General features: G+C 52.1%; 1 protein-coding gene across 3 annotated transcripts in view; it reads left to right on the top strand.

Annotated features, from left to right (window-relative positions):
• MYO18B (myosin XVIIIB) overlaps nucleotides 1–24,247 on the top strand; it is a 255,506-nt gene that overhangs the window by 57,095 nt on the left and 174,164 nt on the right. For all 3 annotated transcript variants that reach the window (XM_027050907.2, XM_027050908.2, XM_027050910.2), the window contains 5 exons: nucleotides 9,814–9,987; nucleotides 12,947–13,037; nucleotides 14,170–14,362; nucleotides 17,749–17,829; nucleotides 19,815–19,962. In XM_027050907.2, the coding sequence (XP_026906708.2) occupies nucleotides 9,814–9,987; nucleotides 12,947–13,037; nucleotides 14,170–14,362; nucleotides 17,749–17,829; nucleotides 19,815–19,962 (687 nt within the window). The remainder of the gene's footprint in view (nucleotides 1–9,813; nucleotides 9,988–12,946; nucleotides 13,038–14,169; nucleotides 14,363–17,748; nucleotides 17,830–19,814; nucleotides 19,963–24,247) is intronic.

Genomic DNA, 24,247 nt, shown 5'->3' with positions numbered 1-24,247 from the left:
CCTTTCCTGTCTTCTCCACTGTGCCTTGGCTGCCCAGGGACACCATCCTTACTTTCCAAGACAAAATTTCAGTCCGATCAAGGGAGATAGACCCAGATCAGGGCATGGAGGAAGCCCGGAGAATACTGTAGGCAGGAGACACTCTGAATTCAAAGTGGTCAGCCCCATCCAAGGGGCCTACCATCCTAGGGGACCCTTGGGCTGAATCTCCAAAGCTGAGAAGAAATTGGAAAGGGTGCTTCAGGGAGAGGAGCCTCCCCGAGCAACGGTATGGTGGTTTCAGCAAAGCCTCCGTGTTCCCATCTGCAAGGTGCCAACCTAAGGGGTGATGCTGGGTCGAAACGGGGCTCTGATGAAGAGATTGCCACGTGGCCCTACAACCTAGAGATTGCGCTAAAGTGTCCTTGGACCCAGCATCCCCGAGGCCCGTCCCCCTCCTGGGACCCGTCCCACCTTCTGCCTTTGTGTAGACACAGACCCCGCATCCTCAGCCCTGCCCCAGCTGGTGGCTTGGCTCCTTGCCCGACAGCTGGTGCAGCCGGGCCTATTCTGGGCCACAGGCAAGGATTTATTCTGCGTTTTCTGAGCATATTGAATTCATTCATTAAGCCGAAATGGCTGCTCTGGGATGTAAACAATTATATTTTTAAAAAGCCCACAAAACCCTGAAGTGGCCGACGCTAGAAGGCATCGCTCACGGGCAGCCCCACGCCGTGGGAGGGCGGGGTGGGGAGGCTGAGACACCCCCCCCCCCCGGGCCAGCAGGTTTCACATAGGGTGAGCTACTCCCTTGCCGGATAGCCCTGTCAAGGCCCCTTCCAGCTTCGTAACCTCAGTTTCCCATAAATGATAACAGGAGCTGATATCTATCCAGTGCTTACTATGTACCAGGCACTATTCTAAGAGCTTTGGCCACTTCTTATCCCATTTTACAGATGAGGAAACTGAGGCTCAGAGAGCAGAAAGGGCTTACCTAATGGGGGTGGACCAGATGCCCTCGGGGCTCTCTATAAGCCTTGATCACCAGAGCCCCTACTAACCTATAGCTGGAGGTGGGGAGATGTAAGAGGTAAGGTAAGTTATGTAAGGTTATGGACGTGGGAAGGGGAGGAGCCCAATTTTGGGTTGTAGAGTTCCATCCTTAAAGATTTCCCTCCTATTCATTTTTTTAAAGTTTATTTGTTTTGAGAGAGAGAGAGAGAGAGGAGAGACAGAGGGAGAGAAAGAATCCCAAGCAGGCTCTGCACTCTCTGCACAGAGCCAGACTCGGGGCTCGATCCCACGAACTGTGAAATGATGACCTGAGCTGAGCCCAGGAGTCGGACCCTCAACCCACTGAGCCCCCCCAGGCGCCCCTAAAGCCTTCTGTCCTATTCTTTATGCCACGTTATGTCGTAGGGTCCGGGGCGCCATCATTAAATGCAAGCAGTAATGAGAGCTTTTCACATGGCTACAGTAATGGCAACAGTAATGGCAACAGTAATGAGACCTTTTCACATGGGGAGACCAGGTGTGGATTTAACACAGGGTCAGGCGCGTGGTGAGCATTCAGGAGACACCGCCTGCTGGCTGGGCTTTCCTCGGGACCCAGGAAGCAGCTCCAAAGGGAACAGTGTGATAGGCTGAGGGACGCCGGAAGGTAGGAAAAGCACCGGACCGGGAGCCAGCCAGGGCTGCTCCAGTCCTGGCTTCTGCCTCACTAGCTGTGCGGCCTCAGGCAAGTCTCACGCCTGCTGCTGGCCCTGCCCCTGAGCCCTTGCTCCTGGAGTCCCCTGGAGGGAGCAGAGTGATGTGACAAGTCTCCCCTTCCACCGGCTCCTCAGCAAAGATCACCAGCTCTGCGGGCTTCACATCCAATGTCTCATTTCATCCTTCCTTCAAACAACCCTCTGGGAGAAGAGCCACCCATCTCATGGATTTGGAAACTGATGCTCAGAGAGGGGACATCTCCTGCTGGAGATCTCGCCGCCAGGCCGAGTCTGCCTTTGGATGTTCAGCCTCCGCTTTCTTTCCCTAGTTGCCACCGCCCCAAAGATGCCGTGTCTGCCTTTTCCCTCCAGCCTCGTGATCGAGTTAGCTCGGGAGACTCCTCCTCCGGCTCCCCTTCTCTTGTAAATTCCTGATGCCCGTTGGTATACTCGAGGCTCTGAGAAGTCCTGCACGAAAGCGGCCATTTTCCTTAGTTTACTCTGATGCTGCCCCAACTGATTTGTCTAGTGAGACTTCTTTTTTTTCCCCCAAACACCTGCTCATACTCCCCAGAGCGCTGGGAGTGGTCTGTACATTGCCTTCTAGGCAATGTGAGCTGCGATCCAGTTGGGTTATAGATGGCTTATTGACCAGGCCTTACAGGGAGCACTGACCGTGCATACGCAGAAAGGTGCTGGGGCAGACGGCAACTTTGTCCGAAGCCGGACAGGTGGGACAGCAGGGACATACAGTAGCAGCGATAAGAAGCAGGCAGGGCTTTGAAGTTCTAGCCCGTAAGAGGGTCCCAACACTAGAACCTTGCTGGTCACCCCTGCGCAGAAAGCCACAGCTGCCTGAATTGAGTTGGTTCCCGGGGTTTCTCTTTCTGACCCATCCGTCCCCTGGAAGGGCAGAAATCTCAGAGCGCGATCATAATCGTAGGAGCTGACATTCACAGAACGGACCCTGTACTAAACGATCTGCACAGATAACCTCACTGAGGCTCCCCAAGCGCTTCATGGGGGTAGATTCCCATTTTACAGAAGAGGAAATGGAGGATCTAGGAGGTGACAGGACCTCCCCTGCACCACGGGGCTTTAGGCGGGAGAGGTGGGATTCGAACCCAGGCAGCCTGTCTGTGGAGTGACACTGGCTCGTCTTCTAGCATCTCTAGACTTTCAGGCTTATCTCTTCCCTGCAGGTCACATCCTTCCTCGCAGGGCTCCGGATTGTGAACCGCTGTGTGAGGAGATGTGACCCAGATGCACTAGCGTTATAAATAAGTCACATAATGCTTGGTAATTCAGCGACAGCACGGCTATTGTTGGAAGTTGTTGGAAGGAGAAGTAACTTGGTTATTAATAAATGCAGGAGGCCTCAGTAATTGATAGCAATTGAACTCCTGGTGCATAGGGGAAAGCTGTTGTGTTATTATTTCATCTCTCTCTCTCTCTTTTTGGATCGAACATAAAGGGAAAAACCTGCTTTTGCAGGTGGCTTTGAGCCTCTCAGAAACTGTAGTCCATTTACATTTCCTTGCTCCTTCCTTTTTTTCTGGCTCTCATTTTCGTCCTTTCTATTCAAATCCCAACCTGCCTCTTACCAGCATAGTGACCTTGGTAGGTGATTCAGGTAAGGCAATTTGTCCAGGGTCACCTGGTTAATTGAAGGGTCTTTCTGCTAAATCAGTGTTTCCTAAACTAGTGTCTCATGGGACATCAGACATGCAAGGTGCTCCTAAAAGTATTCTCAGGCCTAATATGTCTGAACAGAATGTCCTCTTCTTGGAGATTCATAAGATATACTTTAAAGGCTCTGAGAAGTCCTGCAGTTTAAGAAACTTGTTTCACCAAGCAATGATCAGCTTGATATGATACAGGATTCATTTCTTCCCAGTGACACTGATGAACGACATGGAATGACAGCTATGAGGAATGCCTTTGGGGGAACTGAGCCCCCAGCTGTCTGGCCGCTCTGCCCTGTTCCATACCGTTCTGCCACATGGGGAGTTTCTGACTCAGCCCTGCCCTTGGTGGCACACTGGCTGGAGCTGGGCCTCACCCCGGAAGTTGCAAATGGCTTCAGAGGAACAAAGACACAAAGAAATAGCAGCCTACCAAACCTTGGGTCTCTTTCAGACCCAATTCTTGGTCTCAATAATTGAAGGGGAATGCAAACCAAACCTTGCTAAGTGTGACCAGCCCCGAAGGCCGTCTTGGAGTCTTAGCACCTGACGTGGGTACAGCTGCTGATGCAGGCGTTCAAGGGCAAGATGGTTCACGTGGGAGGTGATCCCAGGATGTACTGTGGGGAAGGAAGGCAGCCTTGAAGGGTATGTTAGCAAGCCAGCTATCGCTGTGCGCAACTGGGGCTCAGTCCCGCTAGAGACCTCTGGGGGGCAGCATAGAGCACACACACGGAATTAACTCACTCAGAGGGCATCACCTTCCGTCATTGGTGGAGGGCTGAGGATTTCAATTCCATGGCACTTCCAGCTCCCTGGCTTGAGCAAGTGCCACTGGGAGAGACCACCCTCAGCAGGAGGGAGCACAGCAAGCCTCCCAGGGGGTGAGGGTGGAGCTCTGACGGCGCCCTTGCAGGTTCCCCCAACCCCCATGTTGCCAGGAGTAGTCTGTCCCTGTTTCCTTTTGACTTGACCTACATACAGCCCACGTGTATGTTCAAACGGGATGCAGGGAGGTACCAGAACCGCCGCTAATCAGGGGTCAGGGACCTGGACTCAAGTTCTAGCTTGGCCACTTACATGCTGGGTGACTTAGGGCAGGGCAATATCCCCTCCTGTGTCTCAGCAGCTTGTACCGTAAAATCAGGCTTAAACAACACTCAGCCTGCAGGCCCTGCAAGGCAGTTGGGAGCTCGGCCAAGGTCACACAACTGTCCTCTCCCTCAGTGTAGACACACTCAGTGTTCATCCTTCAGGCCGTGGCGAGGCTCACGGACCCTTTGTCACTAAGACTAAGAGAAGAATTGGTCCTTGCAAATAATCTTTAGAACAGATCCACGGGTGGGTGGTTCCTATGACACGTGCATTGTATTTATGCAAATCCCGCCATACATGCAAGGCAAACACAAAGCTAAGGGTTACAGGTGCGCGTCTTTTCAAAAGTCCTGGCCACTAGAGGCCAGCCATCCATTGTGTGCGCGCGCGTGTGTGTGTTCTGTTGGAGGCAAAGCCTTCTGTGTTGGACTTGTAAAGAGGAGAAGCCATTTACGGGCCATTTGAGATTCTCCAGGGCAATCTTAAGGGCACTTGACTTTAGACTGAGACTCACTGTGAGGCGAGGCCCCTCTGCACCAGCGCCATGGTTAGGATATTGAGTGCTGGAGTCAGGAGGCCTGAATTCAAATCCTACCTCTGCCCCTTCCCAGCCGCGTGGCCTTGGAAGGCCACTCTGAGGTCCGGTGTTTTCCTAAGCCAAGTGGTGATGTTACTGTTGGCCCCTGGGGCCGCGGGGAGGATTCAATGAGGCAGCAGTGGTGTTTGGTGCTGAGTCCAGCGCCTGGCATGGGAAGGTGCATGGCACGTGCTGCTGGCTGAAGTTAGGATATTCAGGTGGCCTTTGTGATAGCGTCAAACATTGGCCTTCTGGTTTCTTTTTCTTGGGTGAGCGAGACAGAGGAGGAGTGACAGGTGGGCCACCAGGGAACATTCCCTGCTTGCAGCTCAGCATCATGTGTCCTGTGCGACGCTTGCAGAAGAGGGAGCAGGTCCCTGCATGGTGTGTGCAGAAGCCAGACTGTAGTCCTACCTGCCACGGGGCCCTGTGTCCCGCCAGGGACCGGCAGAAAGGCTGACAGCCAAGTGCACTGGCCTGAGATGATCTCTGCGTGTGGCTTTGGCGTTATTCTGGGCACAGGCTCCTTGCCTCCTGGTGGGTGGGGAGAAAGCACCTGGGTTGAGTTGCATGACCCCCTTTGGAGGGGGCTAGAGGCAGGGAGAAATCCACAAACCCGCCCCACAAAGAGTCCCCTCCGAGGAGCTGGCTCCATCCTGTCTGTCGGTCTCACTTCTGTGTTGTCTTTTATTTGATCTTCCCTGTTAGAAAAGGCGGTCTCTAAGGTTCAGATGGCGGGTTCCGTGGGGGAGAGGAGAACACAGAGATTCTCCCTCCCCGGTCTTAGAGAAGCGGCGAGGGAAAGCAGGTGGGGCTGGCCGTCATCGAGAAGCGTGCATTCCACTCTCCACTCCTTCCCCCATGTAATTACCCACTTTACGAATGTTTGTTGAGCACTTCCTGGTGCCAGCTCTGATCGGGATAGAGCAGCGGCCATACAGACTCTGCCCGAGCACACCAGCAAGTGGCTTCTGCGCCCTCTGCGATCCGCACACAAGGGCGGGAATCCCGCTCTGCCACTCACTCCCTGGACCAGAAACTAGACCTTGCCGGGTCTGTTCCACATCTTTGAATTACCTCAGAGGCTTTTTATGAGCGCAAAGAAGAGGGTGAGGAAACACACCGCACAGTGCCCGGCACATGCCGATGCTTGATGGCTGTCCTTGTTCAGTAAGTGATGGCTTTTCAGGAGAAGGAAACATCGCATAAATGAACATCACTTGGGTGGGAATCTCCAGACCCGGTGGCATTCTGAGGACAGCTTTGTGCTTGGCTTTGGGGTCGGTTGGTAGGAGGTGCTGAGCCCATGTGTGTCTGCCTTTCTGTGGAAGAGAAATGACCTACCTCAGTTGGCTCAGTATCTCTGGGGCGTGGCCCAAATCTGAAGGGCGCCGATTCATTATCCATCCCCCAAATCCTCTCCTGAAGCCAGAGACAGATCTGCAGGAGGAGTCCCTGCAGCCGCCAGGACGGAACAATCCCGGTCGGGTGAGTGGTGCCCTCTTTGATTTCACAGGTGGAGAAGGGAATAGACATTTAATGAACACCTTCTCAGGGCCAGACGCTCTGTTGGGTATCTCCCGCGTAAGTGTAACCATCTCACCCAGTCCTTGCAGCCCTGTGACGAAGTGCTTGGGGTTTTATGACTCCATTTTACAGATGAGGAAACTGAGGCTCAAAAAGGCTGTGCACCTCACCCAAAGACTGGCAGCTGAGAATGGCAGAAGCGGGGATAAGGACCCAGATGCTGTCTGGTCCAGTGTCCATGTTCCTGTCTCTGCCTCGGGTGCCCCCCAGTTCTCTGTCTTCCACCCATGTCTGAACAAATATAGGGGAACCCATGGGGTTGGATCTTGTGCACCAACCAGTCTTTAGGGAACTGGAAGCAAAACACGCATTTTCCTGGCGAAGCTCCCTGTGTGTCCCCCACCCCCACCCCCACCCCCACCCCCACCCCCTGGATGCTGCCACCAGCAGGATGCTGCACTGGGCCCTGGGAAATATCCCCCTTGTCAGGCAGGATTTAGAGTCAGATCGAGCCTGTTCACTGCTCCTCTTTTCAGAAAGAGCCATGGCTGATTCCCCTCCTGACTCAGCAAGGTACCGAAGGTCACTGCAGGCAGAGTGTAGGGGAATATTTTGGAGAGTGGCAGAGGAGGGTTGACAGGGCAGGAGAGAGACAGGACATCGCCTACCTAGAACATTATCTCCTATTTAATTGCCTTTCAACCCCCAACACAGGGGGAAAGAAGACTCACTCGGGGCTAACAGCCTTTAAAATCTCTAACCGTCACTAATCTTCCATTTTGACACGGAGCAGACCTCCGGCTCCCAGGTAACTGTGTCTAATTAGTATCTATTGATACTTTTGTGCTCATATTGTATTTATTTCTGCTATCTGTTTGTGACAAGTGATAATGGTGTTGGTTTGCAAACTGGCCCCAGCTCACCCAGGGCACAGGGAGACCAAAGACAGAAACAGATCACTCCAGATTGGTAGCCAGCAGGTGTAATAAGCAAGGGAGTTTACATAGGAGCCTTCTCTCTGCTGGCCAGCCCTGTACATCCCTGCACCCACCCACCCAAATCTTAAAAGTGTATACAGCATATTCAATCCAGATGGTCTAAACAACACCTTGCTCACTCAAGGCTAAATCCTTGAAGACAGCTCCCCCACCCGCTATGGGAACGTGGGCAGAATGTACGTTTCACAGAGAGGGGAGGGGGGTGAGGAGCCCAGGGCCAGCTCCAGGGTCAATGGGCAGTCACGTCCTCTGGATGGCCTCCTCCAACAAGTGGGTTTTCATTTAAGATAAGGCTGTAATATTTCTCCTCACAACATATTTAGTTAAGTGAAAAAGATAAATGAGTCCGTGTTAAGGAAAGTCTCACCTAGGGTCCCAAGGATACGGCAAATTTCTTAAAAGTGGGTATCTGAGGGACTGATTTTGGTGAAATGGTACTTCTTGTATTTAGTGTCCATCTGATTTCTGGTGGCTTCTCTGAATCAGCTTTTTCATCTGTAAAATGGGAATATTCTCTTGTGATGATCAGTGCTGAGTAACTGGCATGGAGGAGGAAGCCAATGAGCAGGGGCTATTGTGGCCCCTCGGTGACCTGGGGGCAGGGCTCCTTCCCTTGGGTGGCACCCAAGTATCACATAAAATCTTTTTCCGAATTTCCACCAGACTGATTCTTCAAGACGTCTTCTTGAAGCCCTGTGATCTCTTTCTGATGGATTGAGAAACCTAGGGTGGCTGTGTTTTTTATTTCAAAGAGGGAAACATTTATGGGAAGATAAGTAATGGAAGAAATTATTTAAGGATGGCACTCGTATTTGTTTTCATCAGCCATTAATTTTTTATTCGGATTATAAAATTAGTACACAAGCACCATAGAAAATTTAGAAAATACAAAATCCCCTTACCCAGCTATGACTGTTAATATTTGGACATATTTCCTTTTTACTATTTTTAAATTTTTAAAAATGTTTGTATTTATTTTTTGAGAGAGAGACAGGACACGAGCGGGGGAGGGGCAAAGAGAGAGAGAGGGAGACACAGAATCAGAAGAAGCAGACTCCGCGTTGTCAGCACAGAGTCCGACGTGGGGCTCGAACTCGCAAACTGCGAGATCGTGACCTGAGCCGAAGTCGGATGCTCACTGACTGAGCCACCCAGGCGCCCTGCTTTTTACTATTGTTGTTTTTTTACAGCACTTTAGAATGATTTACACAGTTGACATCATACTCTGGTACAGTTCTCTAATTTGCTTTTTACTTAATGTTTGGCTGTAAGCATTGTTTGTGTTGTACAGTCTGTTGATCCTAAATGGCCTTATAATAGGTCATAGTGTGGTTCCCCATTGCTCCTTCAACCTCTTTCGGCTTCTCCTCATCCCCCTCCCCCCCCCCTTACCTTCCAGCCACCTGGCCTTCTTGGCATTTCTCTAATACACTATGCTTATTTCTGCCTCAGGACCTTTGCACAGTCGCCTCCTCCCCTCTCTAAAGCTCTTTCCTACTTCTTTAGGAAGCCACCTCCTTCTCACCTTTTATAACCCAGCTCAGACATCACATCCTCAGACAGAGCCCTCTCTGACCACTGTGGATCCACAGGGATGCTCTTAGTTCCTCTTGATCTCATCTCTTGGCTTTATTTTCTCCTTAAAGGGGAATCACTTTATAATTCTATCAACTGAAGTTATCTTGTTCATCTATTTGTTTTCTTGTTTATTGTCTAATTCCCTCAATAGATTGTAGGCTCCACGAGGACAGGCACCTTGTCTGTCGTGCCCATCATTGATTTCTCTGTGGCAGACACAGTGCCTGTCACGTAGTAGGATCTCAATACGTGTGTTTTGAATAAACGGATGGATAGTCAGGTGGTCGGATGTGTGGCTGGGTGGGTAGTTGAATGGATGGGTAGGTGGGTGGCAGGGGGCAGTGGGTGGGTGGATGGATAGGTAAGTGGATACATAGGTGGACAACTCATACTTTTTTTACGATCAATTCTCCAATTCCACATTTAGAATGTCCACATGATCATTGTAATTGCTTTGAAAAAGTGAACAATGCAAATGCAAGGAAGCAGGAAAAGCATATGTCTTGGGAAACCTGACCCCTGCCTGGGGCGGTTGTTGGGGTTCCCCACTGAGGGCGGGTGGCCCAGAGGGTGGGAGGTGGCGAGATCCCCGAGGTCCTCTTGGGAGCCCACACACTCCATGCCCAGGGGTTCACCACCGTCCTTCTGCTTTGTCCCTCTTGCAGTCGGCCGGAAGCAGTTCATGCGGTTTGAGTGGGCAAACCACGCAGCGGAGGCCCTGGGCTGCGAGTATGAGGAGCTGAACACGGCCACCTTCAAGCACCACTTGCGACAGATCATCGAGCAAGTGACATCTGGGCCGGGCCGACGGAGACCTGAGGGCGAGGAGACCAGCTCAGGTGCCGCACTGCTGCCTCTCTGGGTGGGCCAGCCCCTGGGGACACTACAACACACGTTCACCTGCTCATCAGGACACACTATATGCAGATCTTCCAGGTGCAAGGGAAGCCCTTGTGGGCGGAAGTGGACATGGGTCCCACCTGCAAGGCGCTTCTGGCCAAGTAGCGCTGTCCAGGGTCCTGAAGTCTCTGCCGCAACCCAGCAGGACGCCCTGGGCTATGGAGGGGGGATGCTGTGAGTTCTGCCAAGGGACCAACACTTTTCCATTGGCTATTACGTTTGTTGAGCCCCTACCTGTCGGGAGAAGCCTGGCCTTCCAGTGTGAGGAACCAAAATAAGGCTGGGATGGCAAAAGGGACTGGGAGAATAGTAGATGAGGCTGAGGAGCTGGGGTGGGAGGTGGTCAGCTCACATAAGACTCTATTTTTTGTTTTTTGTTTTTACACTCAGGCCCATGAGAAGCCTTGCAGGGGCACAGGCAGGGAATGCCATGATGTGACCTGTTCTTCAAATGGCTCAGCCGGTGGAGGGGGAAGACAGGGGAATGGGTGGGAGAAGGGAGGACACACAGGAACTTACACAGTCACTTAGTGAGATGATGGTGGTTGCACAAGGGAGGCAATGGTAGACATGTTCAAGGTCTACTCTTGTACAAATAGAGATGATAACATGGGCCCTAGTGGAGAAGCAAGGGATTGGGGTGGCTTCTAGGATTTTGGCCTGAGTGGTTGGAGGAGCAGAGGTGCCTCGGACTGATGTGAGGGGTGGGGGGAAGCCGAAGGGCTTCGTATGGCACCTGCTGGAGTGTGATCGGCTGGGTCCCAGATCTGCAGCCTCCACCAGCCAGATGCTTTGGCTGCAGAAAGTGAGGACAGAGGGACCTCCTGGAACCCCAGGAGTCTCTGAGAACTAAGAGTGGTTGTCTCAGAGACTGCAGAGTCCGGCATCAGTGGGTAGCACTGTTTCGAATTGTGGTATGGGGACCCATCTCTTCGAGGCCCCTCAGATCCTCGGAGCTGCCGCACCTCTAAGGACTTCCGCTTGATGGCTAATGTCACCTGGACGCCACTAGCCTTTTGTCTGCTTCTGGGTCCAGGTGTGAGCTGTGGTCTGCTTGTGGTCACTCCTCCTCTCTGAAACACACACACGCGCCCCACAGTCACACACATGCACGTGCACACACACACCACAGGCCCACAGACTCACACTACACATGCACATGTGCAGGTGCACAGACATTCACCACACACACGCACAGGCACGCAGGAAGCACACCAGTGTGCACAGACACATGAGCATATGTGCACACACATTCCGACATCAGCGCTAATTACATCTCAGGCCAAGGTATCAAGGGTAGATGTGAAGCAGACAGGGGACCAGCAAGCTTTGGAGAGATGTGGGGAGGCTGTGGGTTGCCTAGCAACAGCTCAGGCTGGGAGTGGAGCTGCAGGAGGGTTGGGAAGTGCCTTGGGGCTGCACTGGGGCTGCCTGGAATGTACAAACAGAATTGTATCTCCAGGCACAGCGCAGATTTGAAAATCGAGTTTCCGATTCTGCGGATGGACCCGAAACCTGAGGGTCAGGATTTACAATCTGACCCTCCCGTCGCAAATTCTCACTCTGCTTCACTCAAGGCACCCTAATCAGGGCTAGCTATTTTAATGGGACGTGTGTGTGTGTGTGTGTGTGTGTGTGTGTGTGTGTGTTTAAACAAAATTGAGACCGTGACTGTATTAATAGTTTGCTGGGCCTTTTCATTCCTCCTAACATCACAAGTAGGCACTTTTCCATCTCTCTCCAAATTCATCTCTGCCTGACTTCAAGCACTCCTTTGCACAGACTACAAATTATCTGACCCCATTTGCTATTGTTGGATATCCAAGTTGCTTCAAAAAAGCGATTTTCATCCGATGTAATCAACAATCAGGAGAACATATGTACCCAGAGATCTTTGTTCCTCTGAATATTTCATTAGGATTAAAAGCCCAGGAGTGAAACTATTAAGTCCAAGTGTACGAACATTTTATGGCCTCTGCCACAGGATTGCCAAAGTTCCCTCCAGAAAGAGGGAACAACAGAAGTTCACTGAGTGCCTACTATGTGTCAGGCACTGTAGATCTGGGAGCCAAGACACCCAGAGACGGTCCCCATCCTCGGGTCACTCCCGGCCTGCTGCCGGGCACGGACATGGGGGGAGGTTGTTAATAAAATAACTACACAGTAAAGATATACTGAGCTCAGTGCTCTAAGAGCAGGGTACCTTTGTCCTTCTGTGTCTGGCCTATTTCACGTAGCGTAATGTCCTCTGGGTTCATCCGTGTTGTAGTGAGTGACTGGATTTCCTTTTTTTTACAACTGAATGATACACTTCACGTTCCCAATTATAGGTGGAATCTAACACAGTCACACTCATAGAAGCAGAGAATAGGGTGGGGGTTACCCGGGGGCTGGGGGGAGGGGAAATGGGAGAGAATGAGTGAAGGGTATACAGTTTCATTCGTGCAAGATGAGAAAAGCCTAGAGCCCAGACAAATAAATGGATGGACACGATGACCAGCAGACAGATATGTCCACTGTGCAGCCTAAGAACCTGTGGCTACCAATACTGTCTTGTATACTAACAGTTCTTTTGAGGGGGTAGATTGCCTGAGAATTGGCTTAACACAGTGGTGGTCAAGGCAGGCTGCCCTGGGAGGTGACACTGGGTTGACCCCAAGCGATGAGAAGGAGCGCTCATTGGAGAAGACGTAGGGCAGGTTACTCAGAACCCCGTAAGTCCCAATAAGACACTTGGACTTAGTCCTGAGTGTGGGTACACAATTTCGGCAGTGGAGGGAGGTATGTGAGTGGAGTAGGGGTTCTCGAAGGCCAGCAGTGATGCCTGTGGAGTGTGGTCCTTGGCCCCAGGCAAGGTCCTGACCACGGATGTCTGCCTTTCCCTCTTTTCCACTCCAGGGCTCAAGATGACGGGCGTGGAGTGTGTGGAGGGGATGGCCTCGGGCCTGTACCAAGAGCTCTTTGCGGCTGTGGTCTCACTCATCAACAGGTAACAGTGGCCTCTTTGCAGGCACGCAGATGAGCCCAAGCAGGGGGCGCTTTAGCAGTTTTTTTGTTTTGTTTTGTTTTTTTTTTGTTTTGTTTTTTGTTTTGTTTGTTTCTTAGCAAGAGAAGAGTGAGTTTTTGAGCCGGGCAGTGCTGGACTTAAATTCCACCTTGGCCACCCAAGGCATAGCTGTTCATCTCTCGGATCTCCCCTCTGCACCTGCGAAATAGCTCTGTCCCCCAGGGTCATTGCGAGGATTAAAAGAAAGAATGTATTTAAGCAATTCTTACTAATGGTGATTGTAAGATACCAGCAATAAAAATTAACAATTTGGGGGGACCCGCTAAGTCAGGACAAGGGCCTGTGCTAATTGGTTCCCTCGCCTTGTGACATTTAAAATATATTTTTTAAGCTTTTAAAATGCATTTATTTTGAGAGAGACAGAGCGAGCAGGGGAGGGACAGAGAGAGAGAGAGACAGAGACAGACAGACAGAAGATCTGAAGCAGGCTCTGTGATGACAGCAGTGAGCATGATGAGAGAATCGAACTCACAAACCGTGAGATCATGACCTGAGCCGGTCGGCCGCTCAACCGAATGAGCACCCAGGCACCCCTTTGAAAGGGCTTGTTTTTAAAATTTTTAAAAAATGTTTATTCATTTTTGAGAGACGGAGACAGAGCACGAGTGGGGGAGGGGCGGAGAGAGAGGGAGACACAGAACCGGAAGCAGGCTCCAGGCTCTGAGCGGTCAGCACAGAGCCCGACGCCGGGCTCGAACTCACAGACCGCGAGATCGTGACCTGAGCTAAAGTCGGACGCTCAACCGACTGAGCCACCCAGGTGCTCCTGACTCCCTTGATCCTTACTGTATCCCCTGGGATCATCTTATTCATCCTACTGTCATTTAAGAGTTGGGGAAACCTTAGCTCAGAGAGGTTAATTAACCTGCCTCAGGTCACACATCCTGGAATCGGTATTGAGCCTCGTTTGGGCGCTAGATCGGCTGGATCCCCATATCCACCCAGCATGCTGCCTCAGTTTCTCCACGTTTGTGATGGGGGGAGTGGGAGAGACTTGGACCAGCAGGGCCGGAAGGTTCCATGTGGCCTCGGGGCCTCGCCCCTCTCTCCCCAGGTCCTTCTCTTCCTGCCACCTCTCCATGGCCTCCATCATGGTGGTGGACCCCCCGGGCTTTCAGAACCCGCGGCACCAGTGCAAGGACCGGGCGGCCACCTTCGAGGAGCTGTGCCGCAATTACGCCCATGAGCGGTTACAGCTGCTTTTCTACCAGCGGACTTTCGTCTCTGCGCTGGAGCGATACCGACAGGTGTGACAGGCCTTCCGCGGGGCTTAGCGGCGGGTGTGAGGCCAGCCGGGGCTGGGGGGGAATGGTCTGGTCCTTCGGTAACCCCCGGTTTCATCCTGTTTGGCCCGCCACCGAACAAAGCCCTAACTCCGGACCCCGGCTCCCCGGGGCCTCTGCTGCCTCCCCATCTCCATGCACGGCCCCCCATGCCCTCCCGTCCACAGACACCAGGGAACTCGGGGCTCCCCAGGCCTTGCTCCCCTGGCTGTCCCTTCATTGCCGTGACCTGTTCCTCTTGCGTCTTCCCGGTGGAAAGCCCTTTGTGCTCAGTGGGTGGGTGAAAACACTGGACATAAGGAGACACACAGCCCTTTGGATCCTAGCGTGGTAATAGCTAACAAAGCCCAAGGTGCACTTCTCTTGGGGCATGAACCAGGAAACATGTACAGGTACTTTCCTTGCCAGCCCTTCTCTTCTTGCTTTAAAAAAAAAAAAAAGCAGCTTAAATTGAAATATAACATTCACACAGAAAATGCATAAAGCAGGGGAGTCCAGCTCAGTGAATTTATCCCAATGAACATACTCATGCATGTGTCACCCAAGGCAAAAGGGGAACACTGCCAGCACCCAGGACGCCCCCGGCCTATCCACCCCCTCCTTCCTCCCTGAAGGGGACCGCGTTGACTCCAGCAAGTGCTAGTGGCAAAATGTTAGAAATGATCATCTTGCGTATCAGTAGGATAACGGGTGTTGAAATTATGGTTTGTTTTTTTGTTGTTTTGCTTTTGGTTGTTTTTTGTTTTTTTGTTGTTTTTGGCTGGAGCCTGGACAGCAATGAACATGAAAGCATCAGCATGGATAAATCTCAAATACGTGACGCTGATGATAAGCCTTGGCATCTGACTCTAACTCTGTCACTTATTGGCTGTGTGGCCTTAGGAGAGGCACGTGCCCTCTCTGATCCTTGGTTCTGTCACATGTAAAATAGAAATGATTCCTGTATCAGTTATCAACTGCCACAATAATGCTACGTAATAAAGTGCCCCCAGAATCTAGTGGCTTTAAAAAATTACCTCTTGTTATTGCCTACAAGTCTCTGGATTGCCTGGGCAGTTCTCTGGTCTTGGCTGAGCCAGCTCCTGTGTCTGTGGGCAGATGCAGGGTGGGTGGGTGGCTCTGATGGTCCTGGCTGGTGCTTTCCTGTGTCTGGGGGTCAGATGGCCGTGAGCTGATCCGGGCAGGCCTTGGCTGGGATCACTCCTCTGTGAGCCAGGAATGGAATGTCCTATCCTCCGGCAGGCTAGCCCAGGCTGCTCTCATGGCACTGGGCAGGGTTCCAAGAGATGAGCAGGCATGTGCTGGGCCCCTCGAGTCCTCAACTTGGACTTGGCAATGTCCCTTATGTATTCAGTTGGTCACGGTGGGTCCGGGGCTAAGCCCTGACTCAAGGGGTGGGAAATAGGTTCCCCTTCTTGATGGCAGAAACTGCAAGAGAGAGAGGCACAGAAGGGGAGACAACAGGGGCTATTTTTAAAATCATTTTTACCACACCGCCTCAAAGGGCTGCTTTGAGTATCTTATGAAGTAGGATAGAAAACGTCCAGGCTGTATTAGGTATTCAGTACATGACAGCAGCTCCCACAATATCTCAAGTTATTTCTGATGATCAAAGCAATACGTGTTCTTTATTCAAAAACTGGAAAGCGCATAGAAGTGTCCGTAAGCAGAAAACCTAATCTCCTTTAGCCCCACCGGCCACAGGCGACCATTGTGACTGCTGTCTGTATTTTATACCACTTATTTTCCATTTATCGTCTTCTCTGCAGATTTCTGATCCTTCCCTACACAGGATGTCGTTGTCTGCTGGTTTCCGCCCACCATCATGCTATTCACGTGTCTTCCTTCCACGTGCAGCTTTTAGTAATCATGCATTTCAGTGGTTACGTCCAATTCTGTCTCCACCCTCCTTTGCACGTCTGGCTGTTTTCCACGATTAAGCTATTGTAAACAGCACTGCGATGAACATCGTGGTGCATAGCCGTGCCCGCACATTTCTGGTGACTTTTGTATTGCAGGCGACTGTCATTAGCCCTAGTTTACGCTTGCTCCCTCGGGCACCCAGTGTTCAGCCCAGCGCTCATTAGCTATTCGGTAAATCCTAGAAAAGTTTGGATTGAATGACCGGCTCCTGATAAAGCTGTCACCACGATTGCTGACAGCCCGCCAGGATGAACAAGGTCAGGATGTTATTGGAATGTCGGTCTACAACCCTTCTTCTCATACAAAGGCTATGGGGGTGTTGAGAGACGCATACGGACGACCTGCTTGAAAAAAGGGCAAAGGATTTGAATGGATACTTTTCCAAAAGAGATATACAAATGGCCAATAAGCCCATGAAATTTAGGGAAGTGCAAAGCAAAACATTGAGATATCACTTAATACCCAGTAGTGTGGTCACTATCAAAACATAAACGAACCCAAAAACAGAACACAGCAAATGTTGGTGAAGATGTGGAGAAATGGGAACCTGTGTGTTGCTGGTGAGAATCTAAAACGGTGCAGCTGTTGTGAAAAACAGGATGCTGGTTTGGGAAAAAATTAAAAAAAAAAATAGAATTACCATGTGACCCAGCAATTCTCTCTCTGGGTATCTACCCGCAAAGAATTGAAAGCAAGGTCTCGAAGAGATATTTGCACCCATGTGCACAGCAGCATTATTCGTAATGGCTAAAAGTTAGAAGCAACCCACGTGTCCGTCAGTGGATGGTGAATTCCTGTGTAAATAAGTGTCCACACAATAGGCCGTTATTCAACCATAGAAAGGAGGGAAGTTCTGATCCTTTGCAACGTGGATGAACCCTGAGGACATCATACTGAGTGCAAAATAAGCCAGTCACCAAGGGACAGATCCCGTATGACTCCACTCACGAGAAGTCAAATTCCTAGAGACAGAAAGTGGAACAGTGGTTGCCAGGGGCTGGCGGCGGAGGAGGGGGGACGGGGAGCCTGTGTTTATTGGGGACAGAGTTTCTGTTTTGCAAGATGACAAAGTTCAGGAGGTGGGGGGTCGTGACGGTTGCACAACCTGTGAGTCTACTTAATGCCTCTAGCTCTACACTTAAAAAGGTAGATTTTTATGCCGTGTGTATTTTACCACAATTAACAAAACGATAATAGGAAGGAGCCTGGCTTGCCCGGTCAGTGGAGCACGTGACTCTTGATCTCGGGGTTGTGAGTTCAAGCCCCATGTTGGGTGTAGAGATTACTTTAAAAAACTATTTTAAAAATGATAATAAGAAAAAAGTTAAGGGAAGGCAAAAGCCTTCACTTCTCTTTTCTCCTCTAGAAGTTTTTCACCCCGGTCAGCTCACGGAAGGAACTAATGTTGAACTTTTGTGACTTTGCAGGAAGGTATTCCCGTGCCCTTTGACCTCCCGGAGCCTTCCCCAGGGACCACGGTGGCTGTCGTGGACCAGAATCTTTCCCAGGTAACGCGGGGCCCAGCCGACTGAGGCTCTGAGATGCCACGGAGGTTTTAATTGAAATATTAGATGACTCGAGTCTTGAAGCCACTGGTTCTCAATGCTATCTGTCCCTGGAATGGCCCAGGGGTTGTTAAAGACACTGAAGCTGGTGACCCACTCCCAGACTGATCCGAGGGTGTGGCCCCGGGGCAACAAATCTTCAAATCCTCTCAGGTTGAGGACCACCCCTCTACTTGATGTCTGAGTCTGTGCTCGGTGCTAAGCTGAGGGGGGCTCAGGTCCAGTGCCCAGTGGATGGATGCTCGTCTGGAAAGGTCAGGACCTCAGACTCAAGTGCAAAGTCCAGCAGACACAGGAAGAATAGGGGCCACTGGGGGATGAGAGTGGGGGCAACGGTGGGTCCAGGCATCAATGGCCTTCAGTTTGGGGGATACCTGAGTCTTCACTTTTCTCTCCTATCCCAAGAGCCCGCGGGGCTGGCCCCAGACCCGCATACCTCTGCTCAACCCCCTCTCAGAACTGCCCTGGGCCATTTCACTCAACTTGCCAGATTCGGGGCCGATCCCGGTGACCTTGATCATATCGCATCGCCTCTCTGGGCTCAGTTTTCTCATCTCCAAAATGGGAACGGTGGTCTCCCCTGGGGCGGCTGTGAATGTTGATGAGATCTGGCGTCTAAAGTGGCTGGCAGGCTGCTTGGGTGCATGCGAGGTGGCCTGCAGGTCACATGTTTCTCCTGCCGGGTGATACCACAGGCGGCCACTTTTCTCATTCTTTGTCTCCTGCCGGCCCGGGGTGGGTTCCAAGCCTTTTCTTGGCTCATAGTGGCCTGCACCTGTCCCCGCAAAGCTGCCTTGTCCGTGAGCCCTACCGGCCATTGCCTGTTTATGCTTCCTGTTGGCCCCTCTTGGGCTGATCCCCCTTCGCTTTCATGCTTCCTGGCCTGGAGGGACGACCCAGGCAGGGTGAGGAGGGAGGGGTGGTGGGGTCCCCTGGACGCCTGTACAGTGGCTGGGAATAGCTACCTTCCCAGCTGAGGATGGGCTGGCTGTCACTTTCAACCCCCATAAAGAAAGGCGAGGTGAAGGCTCGGGATAGCTGGGATCCAGCTCTGGTTCTGCCCCGGTGCCCCTCCGTGTGACCCTGGGTGTGTGTCCCTTCTCCTCTCTGGCCCTCCGAGCGGGGTGGGTGGGGCACCCAACCATCCTGGTTTTCTGGCTTCAGCGCCGAAATGCTCACGTCCTGGGAGGTGCCGCAGTCCCAGTCACCAGGGGACATCTGGTCACCGCACGCGTCACATTTCCATCATAAGCACTTGGGGCCAGTTCGGTGGTGTCCACTCACTGTGGGCCCTTAGACTCTCCAGGTCTCTCTCTGTCACTGTGAACGAAACTTCAGAGTTACCTAGACGGCTTCTGAAGCTCGTGGCTCGATTTAAAATTCCGTGCTGTGCTATGAAGCCAAGTTCACCTTCTCCTCTAGAACATTCCCCGGGCGCTTCCCTCCCCCTCTTAAGAGTTTAGTTTAAAAAAACGCAGATTTCTAAGAGAAAGCGATATGGATGGGATTAATCCTTTGATGTGTGGCTGTGCACAAATACACCCAGCTGCTTGTTTGCCTCTGGAATGTGTAATTTACAGGGTGCTCTCCCTTGTTAATTCCTCACTGCAGCCCTCTGAGGAAGGTATTGCCAGTCTCTACTTTCCATAAAAGGAAATGAGGCTCAGAGTGGTGCAGTAAGTTACCCAAGGTCACACAGGAAGTGAGGACAGAGGCCGGAATGTACCTCCTGAAACTGAGAGCTTGTTAAGGTTTGAGGTTCCCACACTGAGCATCTGGGGGTGGGAGGGATCATGGCTCCGGGCCAGCACGTCTGAGCCATGATGCCTGGGACTCAGATCTCCCGACTCCTGTAGGTAGGAAGAGAAGCCTAGGACTGGCCTCTGTCAGGGATCAGGGCTCCTCGGTGATCCTGGGTTTTCCACCAGGTCCGCTTACCAGCTGTTGGAGGTGCTGAGGACTCCAGGGGCCTTTTCTGGCTCTTGGATGAGGAATTCCGGGTGGAGGGCTCCAGTGACAGCATGGTGCTCGAGCGTCTCTGTGCAGCCTTTGAGAAGAAAGGGGCTGAGGCCGAAGGTAAGGGAGTAGGGTGAAAGATGAAGGGAGAAGGGTGCTGAGTCCAGCCTAGGACTTGGAATCTGTCCTTGTCTGCTGCAGGAAAAGACCCTGACAAGGCCTGCATGAGGCGGGGTGGGGGTGGGGGTCGGAGCGCACAGATGTCTGTGCACATGCCTGCGTGTGCTTTGATTCATTTACGTGTTCATTCATTCGTGTAGTCAACAAATACATTGAGTGGCTACCTTTTTTAAAAATATTTTTAACGTTTATTCATTTTGAGAGACAGAGAGAGACAGAGTGCAAACAGGAGTGGGGCAGAGGGAGAGGAAGACACAGAATCGGAAGCAGGCTCCAGGCTCTGAGCGGTCGGCACAGAGCCCGACGCAGGCCTCGAACTCACAGACTGTGAGATCATGACCTGAGCCAAAGTCAGACGCTCAACCGACTGAGCCACCCAGGTGCCCCTTTGAGTGGCTACCTTGTTCTGAGAACCTTGCTATGCAACGATGAGCCAGCCTGGTGTGGCCTAGTGTCCTCGTAGGGAGGACGTGGGTAGAGACTGTGGACAAGCTAACAGATAAGCACATCATCTGGTGAACCTAGGAGGACAGACCCTCTTGATGGTGTGCGTCAGGCGGACCTAATTCTTCCGCGATCCAGGGAGTCAGGACAAGGTTGGAGATGTCATCTGGGCTCAGACTGCCAGAGGCTCTTGTGCCCCCCCCCCAAAAAAAAACATTAGTCTCAACCCCAGAACTATGAGAAGCCATGAAGGATTCTAGGCAACAGGAGGTAAGGTCAGATTCAAGTTCTGGAAAGTTCGTGGAAGGCGGCCAGGGAGGTGAGAGAGAAGGTGGGCAGGCTATGGAGGTATTCAGCAGGCAGAACACACAGCGTTTGGTGATGGGCTGGGTTGGTGGGGGAGAGAGAATCAAGAGGAGAGATGGAGACATCCAGAAGGAACCACGAGGTCGGAGGTCATGGGCTTTGGCTTCATTCAGCCCCAGGTTCCTGTCTGGCTGTCCGTGCTTCGGCAGGGTGACTCTGAGCAGACCTCAAATAGCCCCGGGTGGGGTGTTCACACAGTAGGACGCCCACCTGGAGTAGTTTACAGGAAATTGGGAGGACATTTGGAGAAAGACGTTATGACAGCTCTCATCGCTGTCATCCGCTGGGCTGGCGATGGCAGAAGCCTGCCCCACGGGGACCAGCTGAGGCCTCTGTCCCGGACATTCACGGAACATTCCTGTACTCGCCATCGGGACAAGATTTTCTGAGCAGAAGCAGCAGCGGCATGTGATGGCTCCGGCAGCCCTCCCTGGCCCAAGCTCAGAGCATCAGGACCCAAATGAGTCCCAGAGGATTTAGCTCCTCAGTGACCAGCCCGGTCAGCTTCCCCAGACACAGTGCTTTTAGGGGCCCATGCAGATGTTTTAATTTCTGTTAAAGGCAGAAGAAAAAAATGAACTATATGATATACGTGGGGACGCCCGGGTGGCTTAGTCAGTTAAGCGTCCAACTTCGGCTCAGGTCATGATCTCACAGTTCGTGAGTTTGGGCCCCGCGTCGGGTTCTCAGCCTTCAGCGCACAGCCTGCTTCGAATCCTATGTCTCCTTCTCTTTCTACCCCTCCCCCGCTCTCTCTCTCAAAAATAAACATTTAAAAATAGGTTATACATGTATTTGTATGTATGTTTAAACATTTTTTTTTTTTTTACCGTTTATTTATTTTTGAGAGAGAGAGAGACAGAGACAGAGAGCATGAGTGGAGGAAGGACAGAGAGGGAGACACAGAATCTCAAGCAGGCTCCAGGCTCCGAGCTGTCAGCACAGAGCCCGATGCAGGGCTCGAACTCACGAACCATGAGATCATAACCTGAGCCAAAGTCAGACCCTAACCGACTGAGCCTCCCAGGAGGCCCTGTATGCCTGTAAGTTATGAGCTGACTTGTATCCCACCGCACATTCACGTGTTGAAGTCCTAGCTTCCAGGAGTTCCGAATGTGCTGTATTTGCTGTATTTAGGGAGAAGGTTTTTAAAACGGTCATTAGGGTTAACTGGGGTCATTGCTGTGGGTCCTAATTTCATATGGCTGGTGGCCCGACAAGAAGAGATTAGGACTCAGATGTGCACAGAGCAAAGATGGCCGGCTACAAGCCCAGGAGAGAGGCCTCAGGGGAAACAGCCCTGCCCAGACCTTGACCTTGGACTTCCAGCTCCAGGACTTTGAGAAAAACACATGTCCGTTGTTTAAACCCCCCAGCTATGGTACTTTGTTATGGTAGCCACAGCAAACTGATACAGTGTGTTTATATATTATTAATACTATTTGCCCTTATACCAACGTAGCCATGAATATAATCATGTAAATATATATAATAGCAGAAGGGGTCTGTGAGAGCAAAAGTGCCGAGTGAGGGCCCAGGACGGGCAGGATGCAACCCTGGACTGCCCTCGCCCTGCAGGGTCCTAGTGCTTGCCTGACTCCTGGCAGTGATTACCTCTGTTGTCCCAGGGTCATCTGTGTTCTCCAAAGTACTTCTGCCCCTGGGCCAGCTGGTGGACAAGGACGGAGGGGCAGAGGGAACGGTTATTTGTGGAGCCTGGGACTGTGTGTTCTACTACCTCCCACCTATGGCGGGGTCAGTGAGGCCTCAGAGAGGCCAGGTGGCTTCCGGGGCCCTGTAGGCACCTGAGAGCAGAGACAGGGCTGAGCCTGGGAGTCCTCTCCCCAGAGGCCAGGCAGACCCCCCATCCCTCGTCTGGGCTCCGAAGGTGGCCCCTGTGTTCAGGGAACGGGCCCAGGGCTTGGGAGTGGTTTTGTGGGGTGGAGGGAGACCCTCTCTCAGATCCACAGGAAAACGGGACGCAGAGCTCTTAAAAGCTCACCCAGGCTTTGGACCCCAGAGATTTGGGCTGGATCCTGGCTCCACCGCTAAACTGCAATGTGTGTGACTTGTGCAAAGTCACTTCCCCCGTCTGTAAAAGGGTAATAATGGTAATACCACCTCAGGGGGCTCGTGTGAGGACGGATGAGCTAAGGTGTGCAAGAGATTTCTACATCTTCCTCCCTCGCCTTTGTGCCTTGTCCTCCTCAGAGACCTTCTGGACCCCTGTCTGAAGCTGTCCCCTCTGCAGCTCCTCTGACCCACCCTGACCTCCTGGTTATTTCCTTCAAGGGCCTCTCCAGGCTCTGGAATGTTTGCTTCTTCCCTGGCTTCTCCTCCATCCCCCAACTACCCTGTACGATCGATGAGGGTGCAGGGCGCCCCTCTGTCTTGTTCTCGGCTATCTCTCTTATGCCTGGGACCCAGCAAGCCCTCCGTGGACATCTGCCATTTTCCCTTCCCCTCTCCTCCATCGCTCTGTTCCAGTCACTGTTCCAGTCACACCACGCTCTCGGCTGCTTCTGAAACACCCCAAGCACACTCCTGCCTCAGGGCCTTTGCACTGGCAGTTCCCTCTGCCTAGAATGCTTCCCGTTCTCTGTTTTTCCCTTCTCCCTTGCAGCCCTCCCACTGGACATCACGCATCTGTCCTCATGGGAATGTCGGGCTCGAGAGGACAGGGGCTGGGTGGTCACCTCTGCCTGTATCAGCCAGGATGATGCCGGCCCAAAGACTACAATGAATCCTTGATACAGAATGGATGTATATGTGAAAACCCAATGATCCGGAGTCGAATGAAATGGATTCCTCGAATGGAATGTTTTCTGGATCCTGACTTTTAGGCAAATGACACCCGAGTCGGGTCGGAGGGAGAAGGTGTCATGTAGGGTATGGCTAGGGCAGGAGGGGATTCAGGGAGATCTGTGGCACCTGCTCCTTCTCCCATGAGGTCTGACGTGCCGATCCCAGACACCCCGAGCAGGCTGTCCTGAGGCTTGTCAGTTTCCAAGGGAGACAATGTTCCAGTCCTGGCCCCACCGAGATAGACCCATTAATTCAGATATTTTGGTGACAAATAAAAAGGTCTTTTGTCTCTAGGGCTTTCTGGGGAGCTCAGAGTTAATGAGAATGTTCTATCAGGCAGAACACGTGGGGCTTTCTGGCTAACCCGGTGCTTTTGCTGTTACTTCTCAACGAAGGTGTCTTTGCCGTGCCAGCAGGCAGCCCCCACGGAGCCCAGGCCGGCAGACAGGCAACAGGCATTCACAGTGCAGACATAGAGGGTGGCTGCTGGGATCGCAGGGGCCCGAGAGTCCCCTACCCCAGTCTGGGGGCTCGGGCTTCTGGGAGAGACACGAGGGAGGTGCACCGAGTCAGGTTCTGTCTTACAGCCATTTCCTTGGGGCTCCTGAAA

Source organism: Acinonyx jubatus, chromosome D3 (genome assembly GCF_027475565.1).
Source record: "Acinonyx jubatus isolate Ajub_Pintada_27869175 chromosome D3, VMU_Ajub_asm_v1.0, whole genome shotgun sequence".
In the NCBI taxonomy this organism is placed as follows: domain Eukaryota; kingdom Metazoa; phylum Chordata; class Mammalia; order Carnivora; family Felidae; genus Acinonyx; species Acinonyx jubatus.
This window is presented reverse-complemented; position numbering and strand designations above follow the sequence as displayed.